Raw genomic sequence first — 24234 nt, 5'->3', positions numbered from 1 at the left:
TTTTTATTTAATACATTTGAAACTGTTATGCAGACATATCAGAGTTTAGCTACAGTCGACGCTTAGGGTTATCTTGAATGTGCTGTAAAACGTGTCGTATGACTTAAAAAACCCAACAAGTGTTGTTAAATAATTCTTATCAGGAACGTACGAGACAAAATGCTTAGAAAACCAAACATATACACCGTAATAATGCACATTTCTAAAAGGGTCCAAAAACAGATCTGCCAATACTGTCAAGACCGAAATATGCACACACAAAAAAATGTTAAGACCAAGTTATGTAATGCATGTGCAACTCATTTCAGTCGATGTCAAACATCAATTAATTATGGTTTAATTTGTCTCTTAGTTACTTTTCACAAAGTCATTGGTTGCGTTTTTATGCGTAACTTGCAAAAAGTAGCCAAACATACATGTACTGAAAACATCTACCAAATAGCAAGCATCGAACGGTGTATTGAGTAATCATTGAAATATGAAAAGTCTACAAAATTTAATGAAACGTGAAGTGTCGCCTCGCAACTTCTAAACAGAATAAGGTACTAGTATTATTTTGGTTTTGCGCAACTACCATGCAACCACATTTGCAATTCATATGAATGTTATGTGCATATTTCTACTATTTGGCATTTTTTGTTAATCTGTATTCACACAATAGAAGCCAGTGGAGCCTAACAGTCTAACGTGGCGTTAAAGTGGCGTTAAACACCAACAATAATCAATCGTCTAAACAGTATATGTTACAAAGTATAGTAGGCATGTATGTCACCTTAACATGAAAATCAAAATAAAATATTTGCTAATAACATTCGTCTTCTTGATGGTACTTCTATATGATGTTTTGTTGTGGTGTTTACATTATATTACATTCAATTTGTTTAAGTAAATATTTCTTTAAGAGACTATTGAAGAATTAGAATTGATAGGAATATCAAAATCGCTCAAATTACAAACTTTGAACACATGCTGTTTTATTCTATAAATATATTATTTAAATTTTGTTTATTGTTTTTGTGTCTCATCATGGCTAATCTCCCTCATTTCGACGTCATCATTTTCACAAATTCTGCAAAAAAGGGAATAGAATATAGCATTTCACAATACATACATAATATACATCATCTGAAATAATAACATTCATTTTGGCTGAAAAATTTCTTTTGATTGTCTGTTATTGTTTTGAAACATAATGCATATATTTTAACAAAATAAAAAAATTGCATATTCAAAGCATAGTGAAAGGCTATTTTCTGTTATTATACACTGCATCCTTTTACTGTGAAATAATATTTAACTTTGTTTATACCTTATACATGAACAATACTATGTGGAGTGTGAATTCGTGTTTAAAAAAACAACATTTTTTTTCTAGTTAAATATGAAGAAAGTATACTTTAGTATACAGATACTAATTAAATTTGCATGGGGTGTGTTTTAAAGGAGTTTATGTTTTATGCGTCAACTAGGGCCACTCATTACTTTATATAAGTGAAAGGCCTAGGTTACAGACCATCAACTCCTTAAAAATAGCTTTTATTTCTCTATAATTCCAGGAAAAATGAACTAAATCATATGTCCAGATTAACACCTACAAAACTATTTCGCTTGTGTAGGAATGTATAATCTCGACATCATGAAATTGGTTTACACTTGCATACAAATTTTGGTTGTCATGACGATTATTATGAAATAGGACTCAACACAATTGGAACTACTGTTAAAATGACGTATGTGACAGTTGAAATGATAATTACATTCATTTTGGCTCAAAAAATTACTTTTGGTTATCTGTTCATATTTATTATAATTGATAATTTATATTGCTAAATTATGCTGTTGTTAAACGATATACATGTAAATATAGCAAACTTTTTTATCTTGTTGAACCCTTTAACGATGTTAAATAATGTTGCTGTTGAATGATATACATATAGCAAACTTTTTTTATCTTGTTAAACCCTTTGACGGTGTCAAATAATGTTGCTGTTGAATGATATACATAAAGCAAACTTTTTTTGTCTTGTTAAACCCTTTGACGGCGTCAAATAATGCTGTTGACACTTGTTGAATGATATACATATAGCAAACTGTTTTATCTCGTTAAACCCTTTGACGGTGTCAAATAATGTTATACATATAGCAAACGGTTTATCTCGTTAAACCCTTTGACGGTGTCAAATAATGCTGTTATTGAATGATATACATATAGTAAACTGTTTTATCTCGTTAAACCCTTTGACGGTGTCAAATAATGCTGTTATTGAATGATATACATATAGCAAACTGTTTTATCTCGTTAAACCCTCTGACGGTGTCAAATAATGCTGTTGTTAAATGATATACATATAGCAAACTGTTTTATCTTGTTAAACCCTTTGACGGTGTCAAATAATGCTGTTGTTAAATGATATACATATAGCAAACTGTTTTATCTTGTTAAACCCTTTGACGGTGTCAAATAATGCTGTTGTTGAATGTTATACATATAGCAAACGGTTTATCTCGTTAAACCCTTTGACGGTGTCAAATAATGCTGTTGTTGAATGATATACATATAGCAAACTGTTTTATCTCGTTAAATCCTTTGACGGTGTCAAATAATGCTGTTGTTGAATGATATACATATAGCAAACTGTTTTATCTTGTTAAACCCTTTAACGGTGTCAAATAATGCTGCTGCTGAATGAAATACATATAGCAAAATTTTTTATCTAGTTAAACCCTTTGACGGTGTCAATTTTGTTTGTACAATAACAAGCTACATGCAATCTTTTATTGCATTTCAAAGAAGAGACATGAGGAATTAAATTTATCTATTTTTACCATGCGTCTATAAAAGCCACTGTGGCGGACACTATCGTGTCAACTACTACTAGAGAATAGGTCATCAAGGTATTATAGTTATATAGTTATATAACATGGTTCAATGATAAACACGTTTCTTTTCCATGAATAGTACACATTTATTGATCCAATGAATAATTTAAATGAGCACATGGACTGCCTGCGAACTTTTTAGTACAAATATATTGCAATTAGGTAACATGATAATATTTTCGGAGAATATAAAGATTGCAAATTGTTGAATCACGACACAAAATTGAATTAATCATGACTTTTATCGAAAAAGAAGATGTGAAAATGACCTATTTTTCATTGTGTTTTTTGTTGTTGTTGCTGTTGTCATGACATCATTTGTCTGATTTAGTTAATGTGATATAGGTGTTGATAACATGTAGATAACCGCTTTAACTGGGAAAATAATGAATAAGTGCATCATCAAATATCATGAAAATACATATTTTGTTTTTAGACTAGGCAGCTTTTAAAACATCTATATCGTAAACAGACACCTACATTGAAAAATAAAACGTACCGTCATAATTTACTTGTCCATCACCGTCCATGTCAGCCTCTCTTATCATCTCATCTACTTCTTCATCTGTTAATTTTTCACCAAGATTTGTCATCACGTGGCGAAGTTCAGCTGCACTTATAAAACCATTGCCGTCCTTATCAAAAACTCTGAATGCTTCTCTGATTTCTTCTTCAGAGTCACTATCCTTCATTTTTCGGGCCATCATAGTTAGAAATTCTGGGAAATCTATCGTTCCATTACCTTGAAACAAAATTAAAAACAAGTGTTAGCTTTCTAAAAAGCTTTGGAGTGCCGTGCTGAATCATACTTTTAAGTAAGATGTGGTTGTTTAAGTATGGGAAAGGAATTATTTACCTCCTTTGTGCATATACTCATACGTTTAGTATTTTAAGCCCGTCTTGGTCATTTTTGACGCAATATATCTATTTGCATTTTGATATCCTCATACATGTTTTCCAACACTGTCATTTTACTAACTTGTTATCAAATGCCTCCTAAAAGTTCCAAATCATTCTCAAAATAATTCTGATGCACAATTCGGGGTACATGTACCTGTGGTTTCGGTTTATCATTTGGTTATATAACATGGAATACATGTACTCGGACAAAATTCTGGAAGATCATTGGCAGTAATATGTATTTTTAGTGTTGGTGTACATGCATATATAGTCGGATGAGCACTCAGAAACGTTTTTGTCTAAGTCCCTCCATTTATTTATCAACATGAAGTTGACGCGACATTATAAAGCAAAGTAGTCAAGGAAAGACACAATTATTCATTTGTCGGGTACTTCCCACATCATTAGACAACAAACGAGCACCGATATCTGTTACGTAATATTTCAAGATGGCGTCAATATCGTATGAAACCAATAACTTCGCACCGTGATCCGAAGCAAAAAACGGAAGAAGTTTTGTTTTCTTCTTCTTCTTTGGTTGTAACGCAATGTGAAAGGTATTCACATCTGAAGACCTTGTGCAAGAATAACATAGATATGCATGAACAGTGTAAACCACGAATGACTGATAAATTTTAAATAAGATAAAAACTTTCTTTATACTGCACAAACATGTTAAATCGAAAAAACTAAAGATAACACGTCATAGCAATTATCCGTTGTACAGAAAAATCCAAGGAATAGTAAGGTAGTTTGCAGAACGAATTTTATCGGATAATTAAATGCATATAGGCCTAATGCCCCTCCCCCTCCCCTTAAAAAAATATATGAAAAAATAAATAAGATTTTTTCATAAATTGCAAGGTTGAAATTTGGCATGGTGAAGGTCATATGTCGCTTCTATAAATATATATACAAAAATTAAGAAGATACCAAAGGAGGCAAACAAAAACAATATGTAAAAGAAAGACATACAGACAACACAACGGGTGCCAAGGAACTCACTGTGTCGGGTAAGAAACCTGTATTATCAGGTTTGTGCGTGGTAGAACTACTTACCATCGGCGTCCACTTCATTAATCATGTCCTGTAGTTCAGCCTCAGTAGGATTTTGTCCCAGAGATCTCATGACAGTTCCCAGTTCTTTTGTGGTAATAGTACCGTCACCATCTTTATCGAAAAGACTGAAAGCCTCTTTGAATTCTGTTAATTAAAAGGTACATGCATGCATCAGAAATATCAATAAAGAGAGAAACGCATTGGTGAGGTTATACAAAGTTTACATCAAACCGGGGAAAAAAGGATGTTTGTTCATATTCACACAACGAAATTTATAATATTTGTTGAAGGAAAAGGAAAAACCAATTTACATGTAACCACACATTCATAACACTAACAAAATTAAACAAAAGAACAGATTGACCATTTACATATGTATCTATAGTTCTCGAATCTATTTGCACATTTCAAGTTAAGGCACTATTTACAGTTTAGCGTAAACACCTACAATTTCAAAATGTTAGGTAGGATTATAAACAAAATTTCTTATTTGTTTGTGTACTTTTCCTAAATGTATTTTACATTCATATTAGAATAAGGAGATGTGGTATGATAGGCAATAAGACAACTATCCACCCAAGTTCAAATGAAGTGGATGTAAGCAATTATAGGCAACCGTACGGCCTTCAACAATAAGAAAAACCCATACCGTATAGTCGACTATAAAAAGCCCCGACATGAAAAATATGAAACAATTCAATTGAGAAAACTAACAGCCTAATTTGTAACAAAACAATTTACGAAAAACAAATGTGACAGGTATGAACCAACGACAACCACTGAACTACATGCTATAATGAAGAGTAAATGTCACAGAAATTGCTTGGTTACCGAAAAACTTGTAAAATGATATTTTAGTTATTCTTCATCTTATCCAGAGGAGCAGTTTTTGAGTTAAGTGTATAACTCTGTTTGTGAAATCATCAAAATGAAATCAAGTATTTAGTATTGTTTCACCTGAGATATGTGAACCATGTTTGGGATATTACTTCTCAAAAATAGGAAGCTGCCAAGTGGAAAAATCAAATCATTGCGTTCTTAAAGCATCCTAGTTTTCAGTTGTCCATGATCATTTAATTAAGTTTAAAGACAAAATCGAGAAATTAAGCAGACATTCTTGTATTATCTAGAAAATGATAACTGAGTTAAAAGACTTAAGTGATATAAAATAATATTTCTAGATTTTTTCCCTTCTCGTCTAAAAGAAAGCTTTGAAAAAAATGAGTTGAAGAACAAAATACGATCACCAGGATCGCACAGTAAGCATCAATTAAATGGTCGATTGTAATTTACATATAATAATTATCAGTATTGTTTATAAACATGGAACTTTATCCAGGCCTTAATGACGAGACTGTAGATGTTGAATTTCTAATATTATATAGAAATGAATTTTCATACCTGCAATTTGTTCTTCTGTCAGTTGGTCAGCCTACAAATACATGTGATATAATTAGATTATTTGTAGGACATGGTAATTATTTATTTTTCATAGCCTATCCTGGTTTAAAAAAAAGATGCATTCATATTAAAGCAGTCATTAAAAAATAACCTGAAACAACCACCGCATTGACATTGTTGTGCGGTATGAGTGTATTTTGTCTTGCGAAGGGTTTGACACGACTTTATAAAAATAGCAATAATTGTATGTAGCACAACATATGAGAGTGAATATATACCAATTTATAAACATGTACCACTGTGTGCCTTCAAGTAAGGTTAGATCTAAACCAATCGTTAAATCTCATAAGCCAAATGTGAAAATGCAACAAACATGTACCTCTAACGTTAAAAATATCAAAACCAGAATATAACGTGTGAGGATTGCTTTACACCAATACGGTGCAATAAACTGTTAACAGTCATGCAAAATGAAATTAACTTATAATCTAAAATGTAGATATTCTAGAACATAAACAACCACATTTTAACCAAATACATTTGTATAAGAAGAGCCAATGCGCTAAAAGCACTCGTTGTCGAAAGCTTGTTCAAAAGTTGAAATCAAACTGATGTATGAAGCACGTTTCATTTAAAATATTATCAGTTAATACACTTATAAACGGATTTGATTCAAACATTAAAAACAATTTATCTTGTTCAATCCTGAAATCAACTGAATGTAGAACAACGAGAATGTGAACAGGATTGCATAACAGTTTTTTAGGACGCTTAGCGTTTGGTAAATAAATTCACGTTGCATTTCAAAGATTTTGAAACAATACTACATATATATAAAATGACTGTATGAATTATTGTATTCCGTGGACTAGTTTTCTCGTTTAAGGTGTTTTAATTTGCCATTTCGGGGCCTTTTATAGCTTGGTATACGTTGTGGGTTTTTCATTATTGAATGCCTTAAGGTGACCTTAAGTTGCAAACTCTATGTCTTTTGGTCCCTGGTGGAGAGTTGTCTCTTTGTCAATCATATCACATCTTTTTTTGGGTATGTAGTAAATGGCAAAACATTACAACGAAATAATTTATTTTTAATACTAGTATCACAAAATTGTCACTAAAGTTGTTTATAAAGATATACAAGTAGTCCTATTATATAATCACTCGTTTTCTTTATATTGACCAAGTGAGGAACATAATATATATAAACTTCAAGTTGTGACAAGTACAAACATGTATAAAATTGTATTTCAATGTTTAAATTTGAAAAGATAAACCTTCCTCACATAAATTACAATATCGACTTCATATCTAATTTATCAGATCAACGGAGCAAAATATTAAACTTTCTATTAAATCCCTGTCAATCTTTTATCATATATTTTAACAGTTTATTTTTTCAATTTGAAAATCTACCTATTGTTTGTCTTTCAATATGCATTTATTGGATTTATGATATATAAAAAAGGGCATCATCATTATCTAAAAAAAATGGAGTACACATTTAGAAGTTCAAAACGAAAAAAACTGTAGATTTAAAAAATTGCCTTTGAAATTATACCATGAAAAGACAAGTACAGAAGTAGACACTGTCACTAGATGCTCCCAAAACCGCATATTAATCGAGAGGAGCAAACATTAGTGTCGTGTATCATGGTCTGTCGGATGCTAAAAACATGCCAGATAATTATTTTGCTGACAATTTAAAAAAAAACTATATTCTGGATATTTCTATCCATGTCTATTTTAATCAATTGTTACATTGACCTGTAAACTACTGACCTTGACCATATACCGATTAGTCAATAGGGTTCTTCCCTTTTCCTTTATCTTTCATATATGTAAGTTTAATTTCAAACCAACAAAGGAAACTCAACGTATCATCAGAAAGCCATTTAAAATAACCTATTTTCAATACCCGCGGACCTTAGACTTTGGCCAATTGACCCAAAAGTCAAAGTAGGCTTCTACTCCTTCCCTATACTTTCCCTCTGCATAAGTTCCAATCAAGTAAGGACAAATCAAGTTATGATAGGGAAATCATGTATTTCTGGCGGACAGACTGAAGTCAAGGTTCTATGCTTCATTAAAATGTTAATCGAAATTATTCTTGATGTATAAATCATAATTTAACATCATATCGGAAATATATAATTGATTGATTGATTGATTGATTTATTGATTGATTTATGTCTGCTTTACGCCGCCTGTGCACAAAAATATTACATCGCGGTGATATAATTCAATGTATACAATGTATATTATCATAATTCACGTTAAAATGCAAGATTTTGATTGGCTAATACGAGGGAGATAATTTACTCTATCCCATGGCTCAGCGGGAGACTTTTTTTTAATGTTTCCCTCTCGTGCAGACCAATCAAAAGTCGATATTTTAAAGGACGATGAATTGAATTAAAATCGATAAATAAAATTCTATGTTTTGGCCTCAGAACTTTTTCATAGACTGTCAAAATTGAAAAGACATTGTGCTTCACTTATGTTGTTTTTCTTATAACTGTAACGTTGTTATACAATGTATGCGACGTCATAGTTAAGTACTTTCAATTTAAAACTTAACTGTAAAAGACAATGATGATAGAACATTCTGTATAATAAATTAATTAACACATATCTGAGAGGGTGATAGAGCACATTGTTACCCCTCGAAAGAAAATTGTCAACCTCGGCTTCGCCTCAGTTGAAAATGTTTTCTCGGGGTAACAATCTGCTCTATCATCCTCTCATCTATGTATTACCAAGAGATATTTATTAATTCACTTCAACGTGATGCCTTATTACCAGATATGTTTCATCAACGTATTTTAACAGGAGTAACACGATAGGTGTCACTAGTAGAGAAAAAAAAAACTGCTGACCATTCTGGAGCATATGAACTAAGCCCCGGGTTTGGAAGGTTTCGTATTGATCAATCATTAGTTTTCTGTTATTCGCCTGTTTGTATTTTTTCGTTTGAACATAGTTTTTTTCTGTCTCTCTTCGACCTATAGGTTTGATTGTTTTCTTGGTATATTCCACCTTTTTCTCGACAATTGACTATTCCATACCCCCCGTCCACTAAAACAATAACCGTTTCGCATGCCCTTTGTTATGCATAGTATGAATGCGGAAGTATATTATAATCAATAGATCAGTAGTTCTCATAAAGTATTTGTTTTCATTTGAACATTTTGTATTCAGTTATGTTTTCAAACGATTGAATTTGAAGAATAAAAATCCCCTCATAATTCCGAGAAAGATAATTTGAACAAACAATTAAAAGCGTAAAAGAAAATATTGAAACATTACCGAGAAGGGGGGCGATATACCTCAATATACTATTTAGCCATTGGTAAGACTTTATATTTAAGTTAAACGAATGAAGGGCATATGTCAAAATATATATACTAGTAAAGTTAACCTCAATAAATTTTGTTTAAAGATCCTTAAAAACTCATAACATCTTTCTTTGTACTCCATTAGCTGCTTATAAACTCATATATATAAACATATGTCTTTAATCGTACGTTAACACATCATTATCTAAAGTAAATATAAATAATTTAGGCAACTGTCCACCAAAGTTCAAATGACGTTAGATATCCAGTTAATATATGAAATGTACTAAATATTTAAGTGAAGTAGAAAAAAAAAATCAAACAGTTGAGTCCAGATAAAAAATCTAAAGTAATCATACCATTTTTGTGAGAGTTAAATCCTTGTCCTTACTTCAGTGACGTGCTTCAATGTTTGAACCTTTATCAAACTCTCTTTTAACTGTTAAAGTGTGTAAATTGTAGGAGGTGTGCTTATGGAAATTTAACACTCAAAGCATAATTTATCTCGTTCAGTTATTGAAAAGGTAAGGTAACGTCATACAATTTAAACCTAGGTGAATTGTAAACCCGAAATGAATAAAAAAAAATGATCATAAAATATACTTTTATGATATGCTGTTTTATGAATAGTTAATAAAATATGGGTTTTTAGGGAAACTACAGAGTAAAAACGTATTGCAAATATAAAGTATGATACTTTTGTTCATACTCAAGTGTTCACGAGTCGTGTTCTGGTGGTAATTTTCATCTGAAACGCCTTCCTTTTAGACAGATTTAAAAAATTTAACGTAAGTACTTAAATACACCCGATAATAGTAGTATCATTTGTATATCAGAAAATTTCGTATTGCTTGATAACAGACCCGTTTAATATCAGCAAGGTCTATCTATTTTGTATATATATATCAATATAAATAAACAGATGCAGTCGTACTATACAATGGGATACCTATCCACCAATAGACAAAAGGACATAGATTAAATCCACTACAAATTACCATACAGACTTCATACCGAGCAGAATTCATACCTATAGTAAGCTATAAAAATCCCAGGATAACAAAATGTGAAACAATTCAACGCATTACGGAGAAAACTGACGGCCTGCTGTTAACCTAAACAAATTATGACAGGCATCAGCTAACGACAACCAATGAACTACAGGATCCTGGCTTGGGACAGCGACATAAAGAATGTGGCGGTGATAGCTTTTGTGAACACTCAACCCTTCCTTATCATAGGCATTAGTTTAACAGCACAACATAAGGACAAAACTGTAAAAACTCAGCTCAAATGGGCTTGTTTCTGGTTTCTTGTTTTTTATATAGATTAGACCGTTAGTTTTCCTGTTTGAATTGTTTTACACTAGTCATTTTTGAGCCCTTAATAGCTTGCTGTTCGGTGTGAGCCAAGGCTCCGTGTTGAAGGCCGTACTTTGACCTATAATTGTTTACTTTTTATACATTGTGACTTGGATGGAGAGTTATCTCATTGGCACTCATACCACATCTTCTTATCTATATTGAACTATCAGATCGGAACTGATCACAAACACAACAGAAAAGGGGGAAAATATACAAGCTTCATTTACTTGTTCAAAACAATGAAGTTTAATTGAAACTCTGATGTTAGATTTCTGTTCATGTAAATGGTGGAGTATTGTGTGTTTCATGAAAATTTCATTGAATTCGTGTTCGTACGAAGTGTTATTAAAAGTATGCATATAGCTAAAAACAAATTTTGAAATTTATAAGTAGAATCCGTGTAAGACTGTTCCGAACTACGAAACTCAAAAAGTTGCACGACTACAGTCAAATTTTTAGAATTGGATTATATTCATATTATTGATAAGGATAATTAATAAAAGTAGCAATGAATCAGTCCTAATTGGTGTAACAGGTAAAAATAAAATGTTACATTAATATTTTTTGGCTTTCTCAGTCTTTTAGCAATGATATCCAGTTTTGTTCGTGCACCAGGTATCTGTAGATGTTTGTGTTTTTTTTTAATTGGATATCACATTTAAGTACAAACATAACGTATAATAGATGCTGTAAACAAGGGTAGACCCGGCTAAAGTAATATGGGCATTCCTTCACTCTAATCCGACAGCAGTTAAACTATGCTAAAGATGGGCATCTGTTTGACTATGTTCGATGTATAAATACCAAGCTATGTCCGATCAGAATAGGGGCGTTATATCAGATACCTCGTGTAGAGATAGTGTCTTGCTCATTTCATATTAAAGAACCCATTCAAGAACTATTTCAGGGGTTCGTAGGTTGTCAGTTGCAAGACTAAATTTCTGTCCCTATCCATCGTGCCCTAATTTGTCTCTGGCATTCGAAATTGTCGACATTCCAATCAATTGACCCACTTTGTAGAACTTGCCTTTTATATTCATTGTTAATTTGTTCTCGTCCTGAATATTTCTGAAATATTTTCCACTGGACGTTAAAGCAAGCAACAAAAAAAACAGTCGATCATTCAATCGATTTGAAAGATGCGTCATTTGTATCGGCTACTAAAATATGAACAGATCAGACGAAAGGGAAAAGCAAGCAGGACACTTCCTTCAACTTTTGAAAAGAAGATCATGATGCTTATAAGTTTAAGCATTTTTTATCGACAACAGTGAAGATGTAAGCAAAATTAAAATTGGCTTGCTTCTTTTGGTTTCATTAGTTTCGAGATGGAGTTCTGCACTAGGTTTAGAGAACCATAACGACTGTGAAAGATGAATCGTCATTATCATTAAACAAGTTACGAACTTTCATCATATGTTCATGTATGTTTGTAAATGATAGAAGTTATTTTTGTTCTCTGTAGTTAGAGAAAGGAAACGGGGAGTGTGTCAAAGAGACAACAACCCGACAAAAGAGCAGAAAACGGCCCAATGCCACCAATGGGTCTTCAACCAAGCGAGATAATCCCGCACCCGGAGTCGGGCTTAAGCTGGCCCCTAAACAATAATGCATACTAGATTAGCGAAATGAACTCCAAACTAAACTGTTTGATGGCTTCCAGAAAATCCCTAGTTTTCAAATGACCTGCTTTTTAACGAAATATTATTTAGATTTTGTTTAAACACCAACCAATTATCCTTAGTAGGCGAGGTTTTTTTTTCTCACAGCAAACAATTTTTTTTCACCGTTAATCAAAAATTAAAAAAATAAACCTATTTACTCAATTATTACAGGTACCAGATTTTTTATTAATCAACGACCTTTTCAACGATATACTTTTTTTAGATTTAGAAGGAAAACATTTTTTTAACCCTCTTCTTTTCCAAAAGATATAAATATATACATGTTAATACTTCAATTTTACAAATATACCCCGAAGAACCTTATCAACACAAATGTCATCCTTAGAGATATGTCGCATTGCGACAAAATTAAATCCCCCGGACAAGCTTTGTTAGGTTGTTTAAATTTATTTTTAAAAGTATTTATTTTTGTTTATGCATATTCACTTACAAGGTAAATAGTTCGTATCCAACGAACTCTAAATATAAACTAGCTCTGAATTATACACTAAATATGTATACTAAAATTCTGAATAAGAGTCTAATTATTATGAGTTGTATATTTTCCTATAAAAACGTAAAACTTACATAAGAAGCAAAAGGTCAAAACTTACAGAAAAAATACGTGAAAAAACCCATAACATCAAGCAAGCAAATAAACAACAAAAATTCATAAAATTACCCAAAACGATCCTTATTTCAACGCGGCTATTTTTATTTGTAATAGCTGAATTTTTTACAGTAAAAGAAATTAGTTCTATGTGATGTTCAATGAACTTTGTAGACCACCGGGTCTGTATTGTCAGTGGCAAAGAACTCGGTCTGGCTAACTACTAGTGGTTTGTTAGCGCGGTCTGGCTAACAACTAGTGGTTTGTTAGCGCGGTCTGGCTAACAACTAGTGGTTTGTTAGCGCGGTCTGGCTAACAACTAGTGGTTTGTTAGCTATTTGATATATAAATGATACATGTAGGTGAAAGTTGTCATCACTGTTTGATTAAATGGTCAAGTAAACAGTTATAGCGGTAAAAATGTATATCTTACACTAATAAAAAAAAATTTAGGAAATAGAATTTTTAAGTATACCCTCCCGAGATAGATATTGAAAACAACGACCCTAGCGCTTGTAACCTTAAATTCGACGTTTGGATATAGTATGTCTTGTGTTCATATTGTTACAGAAGACCTTTTCATCTTCCAAAATCGATATTGGTTAGAAAAAAAGGACCAACAGATTGTTCATCTTCTAAATCCAATAGGGAAGAATGTCAATTCCCTTACTTCTTACTATATAATGGAAATTGTAGCATATTCACTCTTAAGAAAGTCAAGTAAAATATTCCTCTAGTTGACATTTTAGACATACAGTTACACTTGAATAAAAGTTCTAAAGGCTATTAATTGGATTTAGATTTTGATTATTTACATAAACTTAAATAAAAACATCTAACAATAAAGATACAACTTAATCTTGTTTATTAAACGTTTTACATTGTATGACTATTACAATTGTAGATGTGCTAAAGACATTCTTACATCTTAGGACGAAATGGTTATGGGGCGTATAGACAGTTATGTTTTCCGGTTATAGTTCAAATAAGCCACTCTTTTCAAAGCGAGAACCTGTATGTTTCTTAGATTTAATTCACTGTCAATTTGACCATCATCTGTTGATAGTGGTATGTTTGATACCAGTACTGTTGTTGTTTTAGAATGATCATTTTGAAAGTATGGGTTTTGGGAATGCAGAGGTATAGAATTGTTTCTTAGTATGGTGCCTTCTGTTAACATCATTCTGTCTAATTCTACATATATTCTCCACATTTGTTTAATTCTTTGAATGCCTCTAAAAAATTGTCATTTTTTACTAAAGGAAGGGTTACTTGCTATTCCTCGAATCAGATTTAAATAAAAAAAATAATCACCATAAACAGTTTTTATGTAAATCTGCGTAGGGATTCTTCGGAATGTGTGTCCTTAATGTCTGGTATCTTCACAAGCTTTAAAGGACATATGCTTTTCTTTGTTGGGCAGTACCTGACAACATTACATGGTCACAATAAATGTATCAAATGGTCTGGCTGCTTTCAGAACCGTCATAATAACTTATAACTTTCAAGATCAATTTTGGAGCAATTTCAATTCAATGAGGTAAAGCTCTTTTTAAAATGTCCTAACGAGTTTTATTAGATATATTATATTCGGATACGTGTAAGAAATCTTAATGGGTGATATTTTCCTTAGTAATATGTCGCATTGCGGCAAAATTAAGCCACCCGAATATGTTGTGATTAATAATTTTTATAAGTATTTCTTTATATACATTCAGTCAAACGGTATGTTTAGTATTCAACGAAACCTGAATATATAAATGAAACATTAAACATTATATATATACACATAATTATGTTTATAAATTTTTGATGAAATTCGCGTTGTGCATTCCAATTATTTTTCAGTACTTTTTAAAATAAAGTGATAAAATGTCTTGTGCGTCATAGGTACATGGAGACAGGACAATTTATTTTTAGCCCTCCCCATTTTTTTTTACAAAATCCGTTTGTTTTCTATTAATCTCAATTATTTTCGCGTGTTTCTGTATTAAATGAACATAGATAAACTAGAAATAACTTGTATTTGCTATTTACTATCAATTCCAAGATTACTATCACCAGCGGTCACTGATATAATATAAAAGGGGGAGGACTAAAATAAATTGTCCTGTCCCCAAGTACCTATGATGCATGTAATTAAAAAGCAACAATTCATATATCTCTTACGTCACTTCTTTAGAACATGACATAAAAGGAATTTTTTTTTAATTTTCGTTTTCATCCATAGTAACATTTCGCAATTTGCATAGTAAGAATGATGTAAAATGGAGACTGCATCACTTACAGAATAGAGAAAAATAAAACAGCGGTAGCATAAGATTAATTTATAACGTTATATGAACTAAGATAACAGCAGCCGTTGTCTTTATGTTTTGCCTCTTTTCCAACATGTTAACTTCTAACAAAATGGTAGATTGGGACGAGTTGTCACTCCTTCGTAGACTTCTTTATATTGAGTTTATGTTTCAAAGTTGAATTATTCAATAAACGACTGCTTACTCGGGTCCCTTCGATATTATAGTTGGATTACTCAATAAACGACTGCTTATTCGGGTCCCTGCAATATAACAGTTGGATTACTCAATAAACGACTGCTTACTCGGGTCTAAACGACTGATTATTCGAATCTCTTCGATTTAACAGTTGGATTACTCAATAAACGACTGCTTACTCGAGTCTCTTCGATTTAACAGTTTGATTACTCAATAAACGACTGCTTACGCGTGTCTCTTCGATTCAATAGTTGGATTACTCAATAAACGACTGCTTACTCGGGTTTCTTCGATATAACAGCTTGATTACTGAATAAACGACTGCTTACTCGGGTCCCTTCGATATAACAGTTGGATTACTCAATAAACGACTGTTTACTCGGGTCCCTTCGATATTAGGGTCGGATTACTCGATAAACGACTGCTTATTCGGGTCTTTCGAGATTTTAGTTCAGGATAATATAAGGCTTCAAGAAAAACTATGAAAGCAATATTTTTGATATAAAATATTTCAAAAAATACCACGCGAATAAAGATTGGTTGTTGTTTGCTTAACATTCAGTCGGAAATATTGCATGCATATCCAGGCACGAGAACAAATTCACGATAAAGAATTATTAGGATCTGCAAAGCTGGCCGACCGAGATGAAGCACTAGAATTTCATCTACTGCTGGAAAATAAAGTCATGTTGAATAGGGGAGTACATTTTACTTTTCAAAAAGTCACATACGGACCCAAAAGAGTTGTTGAAAAGGTTCTAAATCGTGCAGACAACATGGAACTTTCCATGTACGAGACATGGATTTAACGTCCCCATTTTGACCAGAAGTTGAATTGCGTATTTATACATACTGAACAGCCACATGTAAACAGACTTCCCGATACATTATGGATTTTACTGTCGATATAATCATTTCAAAGGGGTATGGATATCAGAAAGAATTAAAGAACACCATAAACGCTATATAAATTTCTTTCTTTTGGCGTAAGAGATTTGTAATTGAAAACATTAGTTTATTGCAAATAAATGAGGTCAAATGGTATACATAGGAGTTCACTTGTGTGTCATCATCTTCACAAACTCTACAAAAGAAATAGACATTATATATTACAAAATGAAACAGAAAAAAAAACACATATAACATTTTTTTGGTAAATTAAAGTACATTGATCATCGTTACATTCATTTTATTGTATCTATAAATATTAAGCTGGATTAAATGTACATTTTTATTCATTTACATCCAACAATAATGCACAGAACCAAATTTAAGCCATGTACTAGTAAATAAATATCTAATATAAAATAAGTGACATATAACAACCAAAATAAATCTGTGACCAACTTTTGCGAAATGTTCTTAGTGATTGAATATTTTGCTTTTCAAGCAGTTTAGATTTTGACATTAGTATTCTTTTTTACTTCAAGAATTGCGAATGAAATTTTGTATAACAAATCAAAGATGAACATAAAATATTTACCTGAATAATTTACTTGACCATCGCCATCTGTATCAGCTTCCCGTATCATTTCGTCAACTTCTCCGTCCGTAAGTTTTTCTCCTAGATTTGTCATAACATGTCTTAGTTCAGCTGCGCTGATAAAGCCATTTCCATCTTTATCAAATACCCGGAATGCTTCTCGTAGTTCCTCTTGGTCATCTCCGCTGCCTTGCATCTTTTTCGCCATCATTGTTAAGAATTCTGGGAAATCTATTGTTCCATTTCCTATAAAACAAAACATAGAAATCGGTAAATGTTCCACATTTTTCTTGAGTGGAGATATCATCAACGAAATGTTTTTCTTGATTCTTTGTAATATAAATATAACTCACGTTTCCTTTATTTAAATGTATTGTAAGAGTCATAACTCTTTCATAAAAAAATAATTAAAAAAAAATTAGTTTGAATTTATCAGAGACTTTGAATGAAAAGAGATGTTGAGAACACGTCAATGAAACAGCAACCCAACGAAGAAAATGACTAAAAGGAATCTAGACGGCAACATACCGTGAGTCTTCGACAATAGACGGATGTCTATACAATATAACAAGCTCCAAATTCTCCCACAAAGATTCTAAACTGTATTAATTATCTATATATATAGTGAAACGTTAAGTTAAAGGACAATACTACTAGTAACTTCTTTAATTCTTTATAAGAACTTCCTGAATGAAGTCAGTTTCAAATGAATGATTTTTGGAGACAATATTCAACAATTCGTAGTTTTTGCGAAAAAAGCAATCAAAACCAAAATCCAACACCCCAAATTGAGTAGGTTGAACTACTGTTGAAAAGAAAATACATAGAAACTCTTAATCCTGTCCACATGTACATCTTTAGCATATTTAAAACTGTTCCACAGAACAAAAAGGTTATAACTCATAAACTGAAAGAGAAGTTCGTTCATAAGACAGTACCCCTTGTGGGATCCTTAAATTGACCAAATTGAATAACGGTAACTTTGTGCAAAATATAACCCTTACCATATTCTCATCTTCATGATCAGTATGTACAACTGTTTTATGAAGTTAAAATCTACTGTTAAACTGTGAATAAAAGTTCAAGAGACAAACCATAGACCGGATGTGTTGCCGGACTCACAGACAGACAAACTGACAGGCGGACGGAAAGACGTACGGACTGATAGGGCGAAAAGTAATATGCAGACATCAGTTCAAAGAAAAAGATTTTTTAATTGAAGCTACGATTTATATAATACATGCTTATTCTTTTAAATACAAAATAAATCATTCCGTCGATGCATAATCCTGCAAAACAAGTGGACTTAACAATTGTCTATTGAATTTCCTTCGACAGTACATCAAGTAAGTTGTAAATATATTTACCAATCCTCAAGTGTATTACTGGTTCCATTTTAACATTGCAGTTTCCTTGGTTGCATCAACATTTCAATTTTGGTTAAATGGTGGAATTAAATGTTTTTATTTAGTTATTTATAAAGTACAATGCGTTTTAAGATGCGTTGTATGTTTACACCTGGAGCAGTTGTATTTTAGCTGTTTCGGTAGTACGTTTGAACGAGGATCTATTGTTTTACACTTCTGATAGTGAGCTTGAATGAGGATCTATATAATTGTTTATCGATGTTCCGATAGTAAGCTTGAACTTGGATCTATAATTGTTTATCGATGTTCCGATAGTAAGCTTGAACAAGGATCTATAATTGTGTATCGATGTTCCGATAATAAGCTTGAACATGGATCTATAATTGTTTATCGATGTTCCGATAGTAATCTTGAACATGGATCTATAATTGTTTATCGCGGTTCCGATAGTAAGCTTAAACGATGATCTATAATGATTGTTTGGTGTTTTTGGCTGTTCCGATAGTAAGCTTGAACGAGAATATATTCATTTCAATGTTCAGATAGTTTGCTTAAACGATGGTCTGTTATTTTTCGCTTTTCTGAGAGTGCGTTTTAATGAGGATCTATTATTCGCATTTCCGATAGCAAGATTGAACGAGGATCTATTATTCGCATTTCCGATAGTCAGATTGAACGAGGATCTATTATTCGTTCTTCTTTGACAAATATTCTATAGAGTTTTATTTTCCTTTTACACTAAAGTTTCCCCCGTTTAAGCTGTACGCTCTTATACTTTTACAGTTATTCAGATGTAGCGTGATCGCTATAGTTATAATAAATATTTTCAATCAATGTTGTGCTAGGTCTTGAACTTGTAGTGAGGTGATAGTTTTCCCTCCCTGTTGAAATCCTCATTGTGACTTTGAGATGAAGAAAAGCAGATAAAGCACTGTTCCTTTGCTTTTGTCTTTTTTTTTTTAAATTTTTCATGTTCTTGTAGCTAATTTGATAAATGAATTAGTACACCATATCTTTTCATTTCCTAAATTTCTAAATTATAACAGAAGTAGAAATTTACAACACAAAATAAAGTATATTTATTAATTTCAATCTGTTGAACTTTAAATTTAAGGTAGATATTTCAAACTAACTTACGGACAAAATTTTACTTTTACAAAGAAAAAGATTTTTTATTGATCAAATAAAATTCAAAAACGTTTCTTTTTAGTAGGTATACGTCTTATAATTTAGTTGGTAAAGGATTGTACAGTTAATTTGTCTATTTTGTTATGTAGCTAGACAATGAGAACGGTGACTCCATTCTTTTCTTTTCATTTTAAGTACTTTTATATCAACTAATAAAAGGAGAAAAAGGATTAACGTCATGAAACAGCAACCCAACGATAAATGACAATAAGACTTGTAGAAGGCAACACAGAGTCTTCAACAATCGACAAGTATCTTTACAATATGTCAAGTTCTAATCTAAATTTCTATAAACTTGCGACTGAACAAATCTTACTGTTGTACGTTAAGAGTATTGTAAGAATTATTGTAAGTTGTGAGTTCAAAATTCAAAACGGTACCGTCTGCTTATGTACTTACCGTCGGCATCAACCTCGTTTATCATGTCATGAAGTTCTGCCTCCGTGGGATTTTGTCCTAGTGATCTCATAACTGTCCCCAGTTCTTTGGTTGTAATAGTCCCATCACCATCCTTGTCAAAAAGCGTAAACGCTTCCTGAAATTCTACAACAAAAAATGTTCAATATCAACGAAGCTTTGGTGTGAATGATAAATCAAACTGGGTCTTGAAAAAAAAACATTTTAAGACTTACGAGAATATTTTAGACCCACTTCCGATCAATTATATTTACAAGTTAGTATTTCTGTTGATTCAATAAATTATTATTATTATTTTTTTTTTATTTTTTTTATTCCAATGTTTTGGAATGGCATGGCATCATACTAGTGTTTACATGTATAAATCTGTATTGCAACCTCACGAAATAGTTCTTTAAATGTTGCTGACATTTTTTATATGAACTTAGTTTTAGTATATTTTTATTGGAATCATAACTATAAATGTAATAAGGGTAATGTTTACGGTGTTTATTGATGTGTAAACACGGGTTTTTACTCACACACTTTGAGCGTTATCATGTTTGTGAGCTAGTCGGCTATGTTAGGCAACATTTTTGTATTATGAGTATAGTAAAATTCATCCCTGAATTCTTGCTACACTTGTTTTTAAGTCCGGAGGCATTTCAGAGATCAACATATACAGGAATGAACACTTAGCAAGGATGTTTATTTTGCAATTTAAAAAAAAAACATATCTACCAGTGTCATGAATATAAGATGTTTCCGCAAATCGTCAAAAAAGGCAAATTAAATTTGAACAAGTTCTTTAAAACTCTACAACTTTCAAATGATGTCAAATAAGTATAAATAATAATAATTTCCCATATGCTGATACATAAAGAACAATTGTGGTATTTTTATTAAATGACAAGTTTTGGGTTTGTTTGTTTGTTTGTCTTGCAAAGACCAAGACTTACAGTCTTAAAAAATTTCTAGTATGATTTTCGTACTCAGACTCACAAGTCAACCAATCAAAATACTGGATATTGTGTTTCGAGCACAAATTTTGTACTCCGAGTACTGATTTATTTTTCATTAAAGGCCAAGAATTGAAAAAAAAACAGTCACGTTTATAGATATGTTTTGACTTTTGTATCCCTGCCGAAATATATGTTTTATTTGCAATTATATACAAGAATCAGTTACTTATTTAGCCGACTATACGGTATGAATTTATCTCATTGTTGAAGGCTGTATGGTTGGCTATAATCGCTTACATCCACTTTATTTTAACTTTGGTAGATAGTTGTCTCATTGGCAATCATATAACATTTACTTTTTTATATACAGAACATTTTCACGAGATTCATGAACACTTGCAATGACAAGTTTAAGGTTTTGTTTACCCTTTTGCAAGCTGTCGAGCCAAATGCCTCCGCGCGTTGACCTTAAGATGCCTGTTTTGTCAAAGTTTCTTTTAAATTCAAGTTTATAGTTTAAAGTATATTGTTATTTCATGTTCTCTCCTCCATCCACGTGCCATGAGGGTTCATATTTAGATTTCGATTCTATTAATATTAAGACAAATTAAAGTAAAGAGATTAATATTTCAAAATGTTTTACCTGCAATCTGTTCTTCTGTTAAGTTGTCTGCGGCCTATAATAGAATTTGGTGAATGTATACACGTTTTTTACTTCAAAAATTTATATTCAAAATAAAATTCAAAAATAAATAAAAAACTAATGTTTTTAAATATGCATTATAAGATATAACGACAAGTGAAAATCATTACATTTAAAAATTCAATTGCAAATAATAATAATAATAATAATAATAATAATAATAATAATAATAATAATTATATGATATTCATCATTTATCATAATCATACTAATAAATTTCTGAAATCATGTTTGGTTATATAAAGCGATTTTGACGTAATAATTGCGTTTCAGAATGAAAAGAAAAAAAAACTATATAAGACATGATTAAGACTTACCATTTCGGAATCAACTTTTGATTATGTCCTTTTGACAGTAGTCCGTCATATAAATTAACTTAATACTGAGGGGACATGTAAAGGTGTGAATAATCTTGCTAACAATCTCCACTATACATATATCTTGATTACAAATTTAATTATCATTAACAAATATTGTTGAATTTGAAATCAACAATCGAATGATAAAAAATAACAATTTTGGAAAATATTTTTTATGCAAAAAAGATATAGTTTCCTCATGGATACCTTTTTTCAACATTGGAATGTACGGTGAGGATAACCTTCAATGCGGCATTAAAGTGTAACCTGCATTGCGACATATCTCCATGGTTTGTTGGCAGTATCCACATCTATTTCATTTTCATTATTATCTAATAGGATCACACTTTATCTTCAGATCATAAATTTTTATATCTTAATGAATATAGTTTCACGATTTAAGTACACAATGCATAGTACTGGATGATAAAAAAGACTTAATAATGTCTGTACGATGCAAACTATTCACATGTTTAAATACATTAAAAAAATGTCACACAGGACTGCATAAATGATCAATTCTTTGAGATAAAAACACCCATTTTACAGACAAACTTTGTCTGTGGTGTTGCTGAATCCGTATTTGACTTTTTTTAAATTCTGCATGGGCATGAGAAAATATCTTCCGAAATCTTATTATATATAACTGGCAATGCCAACTGATGCTCCACAAACTGCACATTTATTGAGAGAAAACGTTTTTATTTTAAGTGATCAAATATTAGTATACTTGGAAGAACACATATAGCAAGTACTTTAATTGCTAATTTTTCAACTGTCCAGCAAAAATATTAAGAAAACCAAAGGACATATTTAGTGATTTCATCTAAAAACTAAAATTTGGAAAATGTCTTACTATTTGCAGCTATCACCAGTTACCATGACCTTGACTTTTGACTTTTGACCAGCTGACCTAAAATCAGTAGACTTTATACCTTTTTCATCTCTCAACTAGTTTTGTAAGTTTTATTCAAATTCAACAAGTGTATATCAAAATATCACCCAGAAACAACAAACTGCAATTATTTTTTCTTTGTTGTGTATTTGTATTATGTGTGACATTTTACCGCAAATCAATAGGATTCTTCCTTTTCTCTATATCTTTCATCTATTCAAGTTTCGTTATTAACCAAAAATGAAAACTTAATTTATATCCACTAATCATGGTATACCATCTTTTCCACAAGTTTATTGTTTTCTGTTTGGTATTAAATTAATATTAAGATCCATTTTGTTAGATCTGGTGATCAATTTATTTGACAATCGCCAATGGCAGTCAGCAGGGTTTAAGAACATCAGTTGTTCGACATGTTAGTCAAATGTGTTTTGTTAAAATAGATTTTTTCACTTTTTTTGGTCTTTTGGAAATTGTTGTTTGTGCTGTATTTAGATCCTTCTACCACGAAATTTGTTTTACATGCACACGTATAAAAATTGCGGTTTTTATCCAACGCATTCATAGGTTTGAACGTTGTTTTCAATTTAGACTTTTATATATTTTTTCGTTTGAGCTTGTATTATATTTTCCTTCGGGTTTATATGATCCGTTCATCCTATTTCGACTCTTTAAAATTCAAGAGTCTTTCCTAAACTTGAGGTAAATTATATGGCCTTCCAAATACCGTTTCGATCCTAACATCACTCAAGAGACATCAATTGTCGAAATCCGGATATGGTGTACAAATTTTTGCACCTCATGTTTGTGGTATACCATCTTTTCCGCAAGTTTATTGTTTTCTGTTTGGTATTAAATTAATTTTAAGATCCATTTTGTTAGATCTGGTGATCAATTTATTTGGCAATCGCCAATGGCAGTCAGCAGGGTTTAAGAACATCAGTTGTTCGACCTGTTAGTCAAATGCGTTTTGTTAAAATAGACTTTTTTCACTTTTTTTGGTCTTTTGGAAATTGTTGTTTGTGCTGTATTTAGACCCCTCTACCACGAAATTTGTTTTACATGCACACGTATAAAAATTGCGGTTTTTATCCAACGCAATCATAGGTTTGAACGTTGTTTTCAATTTAGACTTTTATATATTTTTTCGTTTGGGCTTGTATTATATTTTCC

The 24234-nt window shown here is 31.6% G+C and overlaps 2 protein-coding genes across 2 annotated transcripts; both read right to left on the bottom strand.

Moving 5' to 3' along the window:
- Positions 1-723: 723 nt before the first annotated feature.
- On the bottom strand, positions 724-10102 carry LOC127738246 (calmodulin-like). Its single transcript, XM_052249430.1, has 5 exons — positions 9935-10102; positions 6241-6271; positions 4840-4983; positions 3380-3622; positions 724-1069 (listed from the first exon to the last, which is right to left on the bottom strand). The coding sequence occupies exons 1-5, from the start codon at positions 9935-9937 to the stop codon at positions 1041-1043; spliced, it is 450 nt and encodes a 149-aa protein (XP_052105390.1). The 5' UTR covers positions 9938-10102; the 3' UTR covers positions 724-1040.
- Positions 10103-16763: 6661 nt separating this feature from the next.
- Positions 16764-22439, bottom strand: LOC127736970 (calmodulin-A-like). Its single transcript, XM_052247530.1, has 5 exons — positions 22434-22439; positions 21748-21781; positions 20146-20289; positions 17192-17437; positions 16764-16792 (listed from the first exon to the last, which is right to left on the bottom strand). Exons 1-5 carry the CDS (start codon positions 22437-22439, stop codon positions 16764-16766), a joined length of 459 nt encoding a protein of 152 aa, XP_052103490.1.
- Positions 22440-24234: the final 1795 nt, after the last annotated feature.

This window comes from Mytilus californianus, unplaced genomic scaffold (assembly GCF_021869535.1).
Source record: "Mytilus californianus isolate M0D057914Y unplaced genomic scaffold, xbMytCali1.0.p SCAF_4, whole genome shotgun sequence".
Lineage (NCBI taxonomy): Eukaryota > Metazoa > Mollusca > Bivalvia > Mytilida > Mytilidae > Mytilus > Mytilus californianus.
The sequence above is the reverse complement of the archived record's forward strand: the minus strand, read 5'-3'. Positions and strand labels throughout refer to the sequence as shown.